Source organism: Nomascus leucogenys, chromosome 14 (assembly GCF_006542625.1).
Source record: "Nomascus leucogenys isolate Asia chromosome 14, Asia_NLE_v1, whole genome shotgun sequence".
Taxonomy (NCBI): Eukaryota; Metazoa; Chordata; class Mammalia; order Primates; family Hylobatidae; genus Nomascus; species Nomascus leucogenys.
Window position 1 is genome coordinate 83,454,302 of NC_044394.1, and position 13,653 is coordinate 83,467,954.

The 13,653-nt window shown below is 42.1% G+C and overlaps 1 protein-coding gene across 1 annotated transcript in view; it reads left to right on the plus strand.

The window, feature by feature from the left end:
* The first annotated feature begins 11,525 nt into the window (after nt 1-11,525).
* The window catches only part of LONRF2 (LON peptidase N-terminal domain and ring finger 2), a 41,342-nt gene continuing 39,214 nt past the window's right edge, over nt 11,526-13,653 (plus strand). The window contains exon 1 of the mRNA XM_003274848.3: nt 11,526-12,294. Coding sequence (XP_003274896.1) covers nt 11,616-12,294 — 679 coding nt within the window. The 5' untranslated portion in view covers nt 11,526-11,615. The remainder of the gene's footprint in view (nt 12,295-13,653) is intronic.

Here is a 13,653-nt window from a genome sequence, read left to right on the forward strand (position 1 = left end):
TTTGTTTATGGCAAGTTTTAGGGCCAGTTTATGGCCAGATTTTGGGGGGCTTGTTCCCAACAATTGCATAATTACATCTTAAAAAATAAAAAAGGAAGTGTGAGTCCTGGATCCCTTTCTCCCGGCTCCCTTTTGAAACGTGTAAAGTTCCCTTATCCTCCTCACTGGGTGTGTGACAGGGGTGTGGCTTGCTTCTTTGGTGCCCCACTGCTCAACCCCCTAGTGGGAGCATGCAAAAATGCAGATCATGGGGAGCATTTTTGGGGTCCGACCCCATGGCAGCATCCAGAGTTGAGAGTTTACAGCTCCTGAAGCCCCAGTGGGCGTGTGTTACAGTGTGCTCTTTCAGTTTTGCCTTCTGCAAGTGGCTTGTGTTAATCAGCTCAATTAGACCCTCTGTCTTATTACAAAGACAGAGGGCTTTCTGTATCCCGGGCTCTTGCCCTAGTGTACCAGAAAAATGGGATCACACTTGGGCTTGAAGGATGGGTGCAAGGTTTTATTGAGTGGTGGAAGTTGCTCTCAGTGAGGTAGATGGGGAGCCAGAAGGGGTATGAAGTGGGAAGGTGGTCTTCCCCTGGAGTCAGGCCGTCCAGCGGCCAGACTCTCCTCTGACTGCCCCTGACTAAATTCCATGTTGTCCTGCTGTCGTGGCCTGCCAGTGCTTGCTGCCTATCGGTGTGCTCTTCTGCTCCTCTTCTCCTCTCAACATCCAGCCACTTGTGTCTGTGCCCGCTAGGGTCTCAGGGTTTTTATGGGCACAGGATGGGGTGTGTGGCAAGCAAGAGTGGTCTTGGAAAATGAAACATTCAGGCATGAAAACAGGAGTGCCTGTCCTCACTTAGGTCCATGGGTACAGGCTCTAGGGTCGAGCCCCTGCCAGGAACCCCACCCTACCGAACACTTCCCTGCTCCACTCCCGTATCACTTTGGCTCAGCTGCCTGGTGTGGAGATGGAGAAAACCATATTAGATCAGCTTTATTCACCACCTATTTGCTATAGTCAAGAGAACAGGTTGGTTTTCTTTTCACCTTCCTCTTAATTGATGTACAAATATCTTTTGCTTGGGAGCTAGAATGCTGTGTGTTGACCTTTTTGTGTTTTGCCTACTACAGATTGGTAACCACTTGACTAGCCCCACCACCAATTCCAGCTGAAATACAAAGGAAGGAAAGGCCCCAGGAAAAGGGGGTGACAGATTCCATAGACTAATTCACCCATTTCAACATTTCTCCAGGCTTCAATCCTGTTCTGTCTTCAACTGTGTGTGAACAAGTAAAGGAAAATATCAAAGCATGTTTCCCTGAATGTGAGTTCTGCTCTGTTGTTCTGTCTGATATAAGGCTAGACTGAGTTTTTAAAATAATTTACAAATTTCAGTTGTATATCTGTTTTGACCATAAGATTTGGTGAATGAGATCATAGCATACCTCATGCTTCTAGTAAAAAGGTGGATGACATGTATTCAATTGTTCTTGCTAAGTCCTCAGCAGTAATTCGTCTGCCATTAAAGTCAACACACCTGCCATAATGGAAATTAGGTAAAGGGGGAAATGCCATTATAATTCTGAGAGGTGATCTTGAATTCATCCAATAAATAGTTGCCAATAGTCCCACGAAATACTCCTTTCTGAGGGACACTGGATCTGAGAAAACTGAATTGGGGTCTAGATCTATTTCTATCATTGAATAGATGTGTGACTTGACTTTGAACTGAAATCACTTAACCTCTCAAATGTTAGGGGCATTTGCAATTACACAAATAAATCATTAAATAAACAAATAAACAGGACAAATTACATGGTGCTCATCTTTCTGTCCAGCTCTGTAATTCTGTAATTCAGCCACCAAAAGACCTTAGATGAAAAATGAGAGGTTAGGGTCAACCAACAGTGTACAATAGTGTCATAGGTATATGGGTGAATATGTCTGATTCTCTCAGGGCAGTGTTTTAAAGGTAGCAATAGCATCTGCTGCCATTTCTTGTTTTAATAATTAATAGATAAAATGACAGTTTAATAGGTTTTACTTTTGAAAACAGGGCAGTGTCAGCTGAGTATGGGCGTAGAGAGAGGCTCAGCAGAGAGGAACTCACACAGGTGACCCCTGACTCAGTGTGTCCACTGAACATCCCTCTTTTCCAGGGGTGGGGGTTGACTGCTACACACTTCTAAATTGTCTTCATTCTCATGAAATAATTGTTTAATTCATCCCCAAAATGGACTGTTGGTTTGAAAAAAATAAATAGTGCTATTGAAACACACAAAATTAATAACGAACTTAAAAATTTGAAAATTAAAAATTTAAGGACCTTTATTAGACCAATGAACTGATGATCTGGCTTCCCTCTCACCAAAATTCTAATACAGAACATCAAGCTGTCTCTAGTATTTAAAAAATCAACATTTTGAAAGACAAAATATAGTGACAATTATTTCTAATTTTCTCTTCATTTATCGAGAGAGGAACTATCCACATCTGTAACACATTATTCTTCAGATAAAATGTCTAATAAAAAGCAGTCTGAAATTCTGTCATCGGGTTGTTTAGTAACAAAACATTACTTATAAGTAGAAACCTGTTGCTTTTTTTGAAGCCAAAATTCAATAATTCCAAATATTAAGACATAACAGTGGTTTTTGTGTATCTTTAGGCCTAAACATTAATTAAATTTCAATCTACACTTTAGTGCACATTCATTTCTGAGAACAAGAACAGTGAGCAGTTTCACATTTGTCAACAAATCATTCTTTTCTTACATAATTAAATTGGGTGATGTGTCTTTAATATTGGGAAAACAGTATTTTTTCTTTACATAATACTTTATAAAGGTACTAAAATTACTTTCAATATAATTTAAAAATAATTTCCTGGCCAGGTGTGGTGGCTCATGCCTACAATCCCAGCACTTTGGGAGGCTAATGTGGGAGGGTCGCTTGAACCCAGGAGTTCAAGACCAGCCTGGGCAGCATAGGGAGAACATGTCAAGAAAAAAAATTTAAAAATTAGCTGGCCATAGTAGTATGCACCTGTAGCCCCAGCTACAGGAAGACTGAGGTGGGAGGATCACCTGAGTCCAGGAAGGTCAAGGCTGCAGTAAACTCTGTGGCACTGGACTCCATCTTGGGCAACAGAGTGAGACCGTGTCTTAAAAAAAATTAAAAATTTTTGGCTGGGTGTGGAGGCTCACGCCTGTAATCCCAGCACTTAGGGAGGCCAAGGCAGGTGGATCACCTGAGGTCGGGAATTCAAGATCAGCCCGGCCAACACGGTGAAACCCCATCTCTACTGAAAAATACAAAAATTAGCTGGGCGTGGTGGGGGGGTGCCTGTAATCCCAGCTACTTGAGAGGCTGAGGCAGGAGAATTGCTGGAACCCAGGAGGCAGAGGTTGCAGTGAACCAAAATCTCGCCATTGCACTCCAGCCTGGGTGACATTTTTTTAAAGAATAAAAATAACATCCTGTTCTTAAAAGATTTTAACCGAAAGTCACCTTTTTACATATATCTTACAAAACTTATGATCTACAGGGGGTCTGTAGTTACATATTGCCATGAAAAGTGTTCACTAGTAAAACAAGATTGGGAAACTTTGTCATAGAGGATCTTGCAATATAAAGATTAGATTTGTCAAGGTGGGATCACCCCTTCTGCAGGAAGGATCAGAGTCCTGTAGCATCCTCTTTTTCCACTCTAGCTAAGTATTGGGCCCTTTCAAATGCAGAACTCCCTCCCTGCTACCCCCAAACATGTTCCAAGATATAAATACTATGACAGCCTTTAGAATGTGCAGAAAAAAGCAAAAATGTATACTTTTCCGAAGATGTCATTGCAAACGCATTTCACATAGAATTTGAAATTCTATGTGAATTTTCCCAAAAAGAATGTAGTGAATATATGGTAGTATAAGGAATGTGTATTAATTTCCTTTTATACAGGAGGCAATAAGACACAGAGAAGTAAGATTATGAGCCTGTGGTGATATAAATATTGAGAAACAATCTATAAGTCAGAGAAAAAAAAACTCTGCTGTCCATCATAACTAAATTATTAAAAAGTGTTTTATTTTATAGGTAACCATCCACATAAATGTTACCATACTTGAATGTTTCTTGGAACATGTTGCTGAGAAGTGTTTGTAACATGCTATTGTAACTTTTTTTAAATAACTTGTATCTTTGTAACTTATAGCTTTCATTCCAGTCCTGTAAGAAGTGACACATCTCAGCCTCTAGGACATTGTTATTTGTAATTGAAAAAATAGTGCTGCTTATCAAATTATCTGGAATTAATCACAAAGGCAAATAGTCTTCTTCATACCAAGTATTTCATAACTATCAGTTCCTTTAAAAATCTCTAAATTAAATGACAGAGTGCCAGGAATTCTCATTTGCTTATTTTATTGGTATCCTTAAAGATATTTATTGCTAGATGAATAGTAGATACTTAATGCTTTGTTTGAAATACCAGACCACTCTCAGACCAGTCTTGAAATGCATTATTATTATTATTATTATTTAGTTTTAGAGAACTAGGATGACGTTGGTACCACATCTATTTTTAACATTTATTATATTTTTAATATAAAAAGCATAAAGTTGAATACCATATATGTTTTAAACATACATTATATTTTATTGTAAAACATATAGCCCTAAAATCTAGATAACTCCTAAAAATTTTTGACATAAATAAATATATGCATATTTTTCAAAAACATGGTGCATAAAGATAAAATGGAAACCACTTTCCATTGAAGAGGTCTAGAAACGATGACCCACCCAGAAGAAACAAAGAAAAAAGCACCCCTAAGGCCAGATTATTTTCTGATTACTATTTCCCACTAAAGAAACCAGGGCTCCTTGGAGAAACAGCTGGTTCCAAACCCAGCACAGAAAATGTGCCAAAGGAACTTATATTTTGTTATTCCAGAACACAAGGAGGCTCTCAAAGACTTCCAGGGTCATCTCAAAAAAACTCAGCCCCCAAATTTCAGAGGCTTCTACTGGAATAATGGGAACATTAATAACAATTATAACAGCAGTGGATTAAAGTATATCAAATATGTTTAAATCTATGTGTTCATAATGGTGAATAATAAAATACCATTTACCTTTGGAGGATGTTAGGAAACTAACTTTTTTTTTTTAAACTGATAATTTTTTTTAATTCCCATTCAAATTGTTGGGTTAAACAGATAACGAGAGGGATTTTCTCTTTATAGAAGTATTGCAGCAAATAAGTTAAGAAGAACTGAACAGTGATTAAAACATCACCTTTTGGCAACTTCTAATGAGTGAAACTGGATCTGGGCAATGATCAATGGCTGTTAACAGCACAAGCAGACAACCTGACATTTTGATCTACAAACGTATGATCTGGTTTCTTCCTCAAAAAATTGAAAAGGGAAGCCAAGGCCATGGCTCACACCTGTAATCCTAGCATTTTGGGAGGTTGAGGTGGGAGGATGGCTTGAGTTCCAGGCTGCGGTGAGCCATGATCACACCACTTCACTCCAGCCTGGCCGACAGAACAAGCCTGTCTCAAAAAATAAATAAAAATAAATAAATAAATGAATAAACAAATAAATAAATAAAGGTTAAAAAGATAAAGGAGAGCTTATATGTTGAAAGACACCGATGAGAGATATAAACCAATAAGAATATATGGACTTTATTTGAATTCTGATTCTGACTCAAGCAAACAAACTTAAAAAGTGGTAAGACAGTCAGATAATTATGAACTGACTGGATATTCGATGACATCACATGACTTTTTTAAAAATGTGATGAAGGTGTGGTGTTTTCTTTTTAAAGGATTCCTTTCCCTTTGGGGATACACGTTGAATTATTCACATATGAAACGATTTGATATCTGAGATGTCTGTTTGAAAGGGCAGGGGAGGGAAAAGTGAGAAACAAGACAGGCTGTGAGTTGAAGCTGGGAGATAGATATGTGGTGCTTTGTTATTACTCTCCTCTCTGCTTCGGCTATGCCTGCTTGAAATCTTGTAGTATGATAAAGGGCTTTGGCCGGGCGCAGTGGCTCACGCCCGTAATCCCAGCACTTTGGGAGGCCGAGGTGGGCGGATAACGAGGTCAGGATATCAAGACCATAATGGCGAATACGGTGAAACCCCGTCTCTACTAAAAAAATACAAAAAATTAGCCGGGCGTGGTGACGGGTGCCTGTAGTCCCAACTACTCGGGAGGCTGAGGTGGGAGAATGGCGTGAACCCAGGAGGCGGAGCTTGCAGTGAGCCGAGATCCAGCCACTGCACTCCAGCCTGGGCAACAGAGCGAGACTCCATCTCAAAAAATAAAAATACATAAAAAATTTAAAAAAAGGGCTTTATAAAAACAAAAAAAAAATCCTTTTAAAAAGAGTAAAATTTCACTTTCACTCACCACTTCTTGTCTACCCAAGTAGTTGCATCAATTTCTTTTCTTTATACATTTTGAGAATCTTTTGTTAATTTCATACCCGCTTAGAATTTAGTATATTCACGGTGAGTTGAACTTTGTATCATTAGGTGCCTTTTGCCTTAAAATCTATTTTATCTGCTATTAATACAGCCATCCTAGCTTTATTTTTGTTAGTATTTACCTGATACATCTTTTTTCATCTTTTTATTGTTAACATATCTGTTTTCATAATTTAGGTATACCTCTTTAAAATAACATATAGTTGGACTAGATTATTTTACAATCTGATATATTCAGTGATTAACTGGTAAGTTTGGTCTTCTTACATTTATTAACATTTTTGATACATTTTAACTTATTTCTGTCCTCTTAATTATAGTGTTTCATTTTGTTGCCTGTTTGCTGCTTTTTCTCACCTTGTGAGTTGATATCTGTATATTCTTCTTACCAAGATAAGAGCTATTCACTAGTTTCTTCTCTTTGTCTTCTTACTACTTTTGGGGTTTATTCTGTTGGTTTTTATCCCCAACTTTTTGAGTTAGATGTTTAACACATTGCTTTATAGTTTTTATTATTTTTAATATAAGCATTTAAGGCTATAATTTTCTGTAAAATATAGCTTTAGAAGCATCCTATATATTTTTTAAAATTTTAATTTTTAAGTACCTCTCTTTAAATCGACACATATTTAAAAGCAGCCGTAATGAGGTATAATTGCAATACAATAAGATGCATATATTTAAAGTATATAGGCTGGGTGCAGTGGTTCATGCCTGTAATCTCAGCACTTTGGGAGGCTGAGGCAGATGGATCACTTGAGCTCAGGAATTCAAGACTAGCCTGGGCAACACAGTGAAACCCCATCTCTATAAAAAATGGTTTTTGTAATAAAAAAGTATACACTGTGATAAGTTCTGACACACAAATACACCCATGAGAACATCGCCACAATCAAGGTAACAAATGTATGCATCATCCCTAAAAGTTTCCTCATGGATCTTTGTAATCCCTCTTCCCATCTCTACATGACCACTCATCTGTAGTGTAGATTCTATTAGTGTAGATTTACTCATACTTTCAAGATTTTTTTTTTTTTTTGAGAGAGGGTCTCACTCCTGTCGCCCAGGCTGCAGTGGTGCAATCATGGCTCACTGCAGCTTTGACCTCCTGGGTTCGGGCGATCCTCCTACCTCAGCCTCCTGAGTAGCTGAGACTACAGGCATGCGTCATCATGCCTGGCTAGTTTTTTGTATTTTTAGTAGAGAAGGGGTTTCACCATGTTGCCCAGGTTGGTCTCGAACTCCTGGGCTCAAGCAATCTGCCCGCTTTGGCCTCTCAAAGTGCTGGGATTACAGGCGTGCACCACTGCACCCAGCCTAAGATTTTTGTATAAATAGAATAATTTATACATATATACTCTATCTTGCTGTATTATTTCACTCAGCATAATTATTTTGGATTTCATACATGTTGTTTGATACATTAATAGTTCATTCCTTTTTATTTCTGAATAGTTTTCAATTGTGTAGATAAATCATAATTTGTTCATTCACCCATTGAAAGACATTTGAATTATTTCTAGCTTGGGGCCATTACAAATAAAGCTGCTATGAGGATTCATGTAGAAGTGTTTGAATGGACATATGCTTTTATTTCTTTTGAATAAATACCTAGAAGTGGAATGGGTGGTTAATATGGTAAGTATACAGTTAAGAAACTGCCAAACTGTAGTCCAAAGTGGCTGCACCATGGTACACTCCCACTGACAGTGTATGAGAGTTCTGCACATGCCCTGTATTTGCCAGCACTCAGCATGGTCAGCCTTTTTAATCATAGACATTCTACTAGGTGCACAATACTAACTGCTTGGGGTTTCATTTGCATTTCCCCAGTGGCTCATAATGCTGAGCATCTTATTTGCCATCAATATGTCTTCTGTAATGAAATGACTGTTCAAATCTTCCACTCACTTTTTAATCCAGTTCTGTATTTCCTTGAGTTCTTAGAGTTCTTTATATATTTTTAGTTTGTATTTTATCAGCTATGTGATCTGCAAATATTTTCTCCTAGTGTGCAGCATGTCTTAGCAGTGTCTTTTAAACAGCAGAAGTTCTCAATTTGATCCAATTTATTGATATATCAGTGCCCTAGGAGGAATACTTTTAAACTGAGATTTGTTTTATGGCTCTAAGATGTTCTGTATCGGTAAATGTCCCATGTGCACTTGAAAAGAATGTGTATTCTGCTATTGTTGGGTGGAGTGTTCTATAAATATCAATCAGATTGAGTTGGTTTGTAGAATTGCTCCAATCTTCTATAGCCTTACTGATTTTCAGTATACTTATATTGTTGAAAGAGGGGTGTTTTATTTTTAAGTTCTGGGGTACATGTGCAGGATGTGAAGGTTTCTTACATAGGTAAACGTGTGCCATGGTGGCTTACTGCACCTATCAAACCATCACCTAGGTTTTAAGCCCCACATGAATTAGCTATTTTTCTTCATGCTCTCCCTCCCTCGATCCCACCCCCGACGGGCCCCAGTGTGTGTTGTTCCCCTCCCTGTGTCCATGTGTTCTCATTGTTCAGTTCCCACTTATAAGTGAGAACATGCAGCATCTGGTTTTCTGTTCCTGTATTAGTTTGCTGAGGATAATGGCTTCCAGCTCCATCCATGTCCTTACAAAGGACATGTTCTTGTTCTTTTTTATGGTGAAAAAGGGATATTTAAATATCCAACTATAATTATTAATGTACCTATTTCACCTTACAGTTCTATCAGTTTTTGCTTCAAATATTTTAAAGCTCTGTTATTGGGAACACACACGGTTAGGACTATTATGTCCTCTTGACCAACTAACACCTTTATCATTATGAAATGGCCGTCCTTTCTCCTAGCAATGTTCTTGGCTATGTAATCGACCTTGTCAGCTACCAATACAGTCACTCTAGATTTATTTTGCTTAGAGTTAACTAGAACATCTTTTTCCATCCTTTTACCTTTACCTTATTTGTATTTTCATATTTAAAGGTTCTTTTTTGGTAGGCAGCATATATCTGGGTCTTCCTTTTGACAATCTTTGCCTTTTAATTATGGTATTTAGACAATATTTAACGAACATTAACCGATATAGTTGGGTTTAAACCTGCCATCTTGCTATTTGTTCTCTATTTGTTTTATCTAATTGTTTCCTTCCTCTCTTTTTATGCCTTCTTTTGGATTAATAGGTTTTTTTACCAATTTCATTTCATCTCTATAGGCTTTTAAACTATAGCTCTTTGTGTTATTTAGGAGGTTGCTTTAGGGTTTAGAGTACACATCCTTAGCTCATTACAGTCTTTAAGGTGACATTATACCATTTCACATATAGCATTAGAACCTTACAACAGTATCCTGCCATTTCTCCTCTACCTGCCTTTGTGTTATTTTTGTGATACATTTTATTTCTACTTGTTATAAACCTCACAACACACTAACATTTGTTCTTTAAACACTTCTTGCTCTCAGCAGGCATACCTCCAGCAAACTTCTTTCTGTTCTCTTGCTAGACATTGGTCTAAAATAAGAACAAATAGGATCTGAGATCATAAGGTTTCACAATCTTTACTGTATGGTCTGTGCTCTGAAGCTTTTTCCCCATTGCTTCCTGATTGTTGGTTGTGAATTTGATGGATAAATCACCCTCAAATATAAGTGTATTGTTATTTTATAAAGAAAGCAGATAAAAATCCAAACAGTGATTGAAAAAGTGAATTTGAAATAATCCAGTAAGGAAAAAGAGACCCAAACAGTAGACTGTTATCAATTAAGTTAAGTAGACAGCTGGGGGAAATCCTTCATGGAAAAGGAGGGGGGTACTATGCATTTGTTTATTGTAGAACTAGAGGGCTGGCCAAAAATTGCCTCTTTTTCCCTTTTAGGAACTGGTCTAAAATGTTCTCTCACTTAATGAGGCATTTCTCCTTTCCCAAAGCCAGATGTGGTCGACGTATTTTATATTTTCTTTAGCCAGCAGTTTTAGATGTAGAAAAACCTCTCCAAGTTTTTAAAAAATTTATTCTTGAAATATGAACAGTAGTATGAATTCTAGAATATCGTAATGCATTTTATTGTATTCAAATACACAGGATAAAACAGATACTGTGACAACAGGGAGAAGGGAGCAGGCTATATAGGAGAAATATATAGGCTATATAAGAGAAATTCTGAACCCGGTTAATGCGCACAGAGGATTTTAATTTAATCCTTGCTTGTACACCAGCGGAGCGTTTAACTCCCTCTCCCCAGCAACTTATGTCTGCAGTACTCCATGCTAGGGCACACTTTCTATTTCTATTCTAATTCTATTAATTAGAATTCTATTTATAATTCTATTTCTGCTTCCTAATCAAGGGCACAATACAATTGTCCATTTCTCAAATCCCTCCTCCTCCTGCTATCTGGTTCTCTTGGCCCTCCACGTTCTCTGTTAAAATGAGTTCTCAAAGGCCTCAGCCTAGAGTTAAGAGAAGCTCGCTGAGGCGGGGCCTCTGGGTGCCCACTTCAGCCTCCCCAGTCATTTAGGACAATTTCCTAAGTCGAAGCTAGAGATGCGTGATGCGTTTGGTGACTTTTCCTGGGTTCTCGCTTGAGCAGAGCCACAGGTTGTAGGGGCAGCCAGGCCTCTGGGGAAGAGCAGGTGCCGCGGAGCCGGCGCGCCAGCAGCCCGCGGCCAAGGCCACCTGCTCCCAGGGCCCGGCACCTCTGCGGGGAGGCGGCGGGCAGAGGAGAGGCGCGCAGTCGCGCAGGGGCCCCCAGGCGAAGAGGGGAAGCATCGCAGGAGATGCGGACCTGGAGCGCGGTCACTGCGTTCCCGCAGCGACCTGGGTTACCTAAGCCCCCGGGACTGGGAGGCCGCCGCGCGTGGGCAGGGGCTCAGATTGCGCCCGCGGTGCCTGTCCCGGCCCCCGCCCCGGAACGGCTGCAGCCCTGCGAGGCTCGCCGCCCACGCCGCGCTGAGGACGCTGCCCAAGCCAGGCGCCCGCGCCCGCCCCCGCCCGCGGTCTCAGCCGCTCGCAGCGCGCCGCCCCCAGACGCGCGTGGCTGCTGGCGAAGGCTGAGACCGCGCTCCCGCCGGCCAGTTCCCAGCAGCAGCGCATCCTCCCTGCTCCTCGCCTTCGCTCCGGACCCGCGTCGTCGCAGCCCCGCGGTGATGAGCCCCGAGCCGGTCCCGCCGCCGCCGCCGCCCCAGTGTCCTGGCTGCGACCGCGCGGAGCCGATCGCCCAGCGCTTAGAGGAGGGCGACGAGGCCTTCCGCGCGGGCGAGTACGAGATGGCAGCCGAGCTCTTTCGCTCCATGCTAGCCGGTCTGGCGCAGCCGGACCGCGGCCTGTGCCTGAGGCTGGGGGACGCGCTGGCCCGCGCTGGCCGCCTCCCCGAGGCCCTGGGCGCGTTCCGCGGCGCCGCGCGGCTCGGGGCCCTGCGGCCGGAGGAGCTGGAGGAGCTGGCGGGCGGCCTGGTGCGCGCCGTGGGCCTGCGTGAGCGGCCGCTGTCCGCGGAGAACCCGGGCGGCGAGCCCGAGGCGCCGGGCGAGGGAGGGCCGGCCCCGGAGCCCCGCGCGCCCCGCGACCTGCTCGGCTGCCCGCGCTGCCGGCGGCTGCTGCATAAGCCGGTGACGCTGCCCTGCGGGCTCACAGTCTGCAAGCGCTGCGTGGAGCCGGGGCCCGCGCGGCCGCAGGCGCGGCGTGTGAACGTGGTGCTGAGCGGCCTGCTGGAAAAGTGCTTCCCGGCCGAGTGCCGGCTGCGCAGGCTGGCAGGCCAGGCGCGGAGCCTGCAGCGCCAGCAGCAGCCGGAGGCCGCGCTGCTCAGGTGCGACCAGGCCCTGGAGCTGGGTGAGTCTGCTGCGGAGCGGGTCCGCCTCCCCTACACCTGTCGGGCCCAGCAGCGGCGTGGGGAGCTGGCCGGTGGGCCCGACAGGCTTTGGGCTTTCGAGAGCTTTGTCCAGGCCTAGGGGTTACTTTGCTTCCTAACGATGGGAAGGTGAAAGGTGGGGGCGGCCACACCCTGCAGCCAGGAGAGGCCACGTGCACCCCACTGGTTTTGTCTTTTCCAGGATGCTGGTAAGTTTCCCGCGGCCCCCGGAGCAGCTCTGTAAGGTCCTGTAATTGCTTTTCGGCACCTTCTGCGCTGTTGAGGAGTGGGGAGGATGACGAAATATTTTTGCTCATCCTGAAGGAAAATGCACATAGCTGACACGCTAGAGGCGCGGAAAGGGGTGCCTTGTGCTGGGGCAAGATTTGCTTTGGGTTTCAGCTAATATAGCCAGGAAGGAACCCCCTCCACTCTGCTGTAATCACGTCACACGCTCCGGTTCTAGCCTGCTCTCTGTCTCAGAGGCCATCATTAGATGTTATGGCGTATTTAACTTACTAGATAGTTACACTGACTAGTGTGTGTAGTTTTAAATTGTTCATTCAGTCATTCCCTTACTTATCTGAGGCCTAAGGCCAGCAACAGGCACTCTCCTGCCTTCACCCAACCACCACCTGTTAACACTGTTTAGCTGAAAGGAAGACCAAACTTCTGTCATCGTTTTGGCTTTGACATATGAGTATGTGCTCCACTGGCAGTTGTTTTGGGCAGTGTGAGGAGGACGGTTTGCTGTCTGGTTTCACTGGTTTTATAATAGGGCATGTACGATTTAAAGCACTAGCAGAGAAGACTTGTTGAATCTCTTGTTACTAAAATAATCTTCTACCATGCTATAGTCAGTGTGCATTTTATTTTAAACTTAGGATTAAGGTTTTCCCTTTTAGAAGGCACACATTATAAAGTGACTAGCATTCAATTTTGTCTTGCAAAAAAAAAAAGATCCAAATATTTAACAAGTGCTCAATATCTGTATCTAAATTGGGATATTCTCTGCTGGAATAGAGCACTTAACTCAGCTTTTCTAACGAGTATTCTGTAGTTTTTGCAACCAACATATCCACACTTTAACAGGCATATTTTTTAGTTTTCCACTAATGTAGGTATTCATGGTGTTACAGCAGCACTATCCAATTAGAACTATTGCGTAAGCCACACATAATTTGGAATTTTCTTGTAGCTACATTAAAAGGGTGAAAAAAGCAGGTGAAATTTATTTTAGCAATTTTTAACCCTATGCATCCAAAATATTATTTCAGCATGGCTTCAATTTTAAAAAATAATTGAGATTTTACTTTTTTAAACTAAGCCTTTGAAATTCA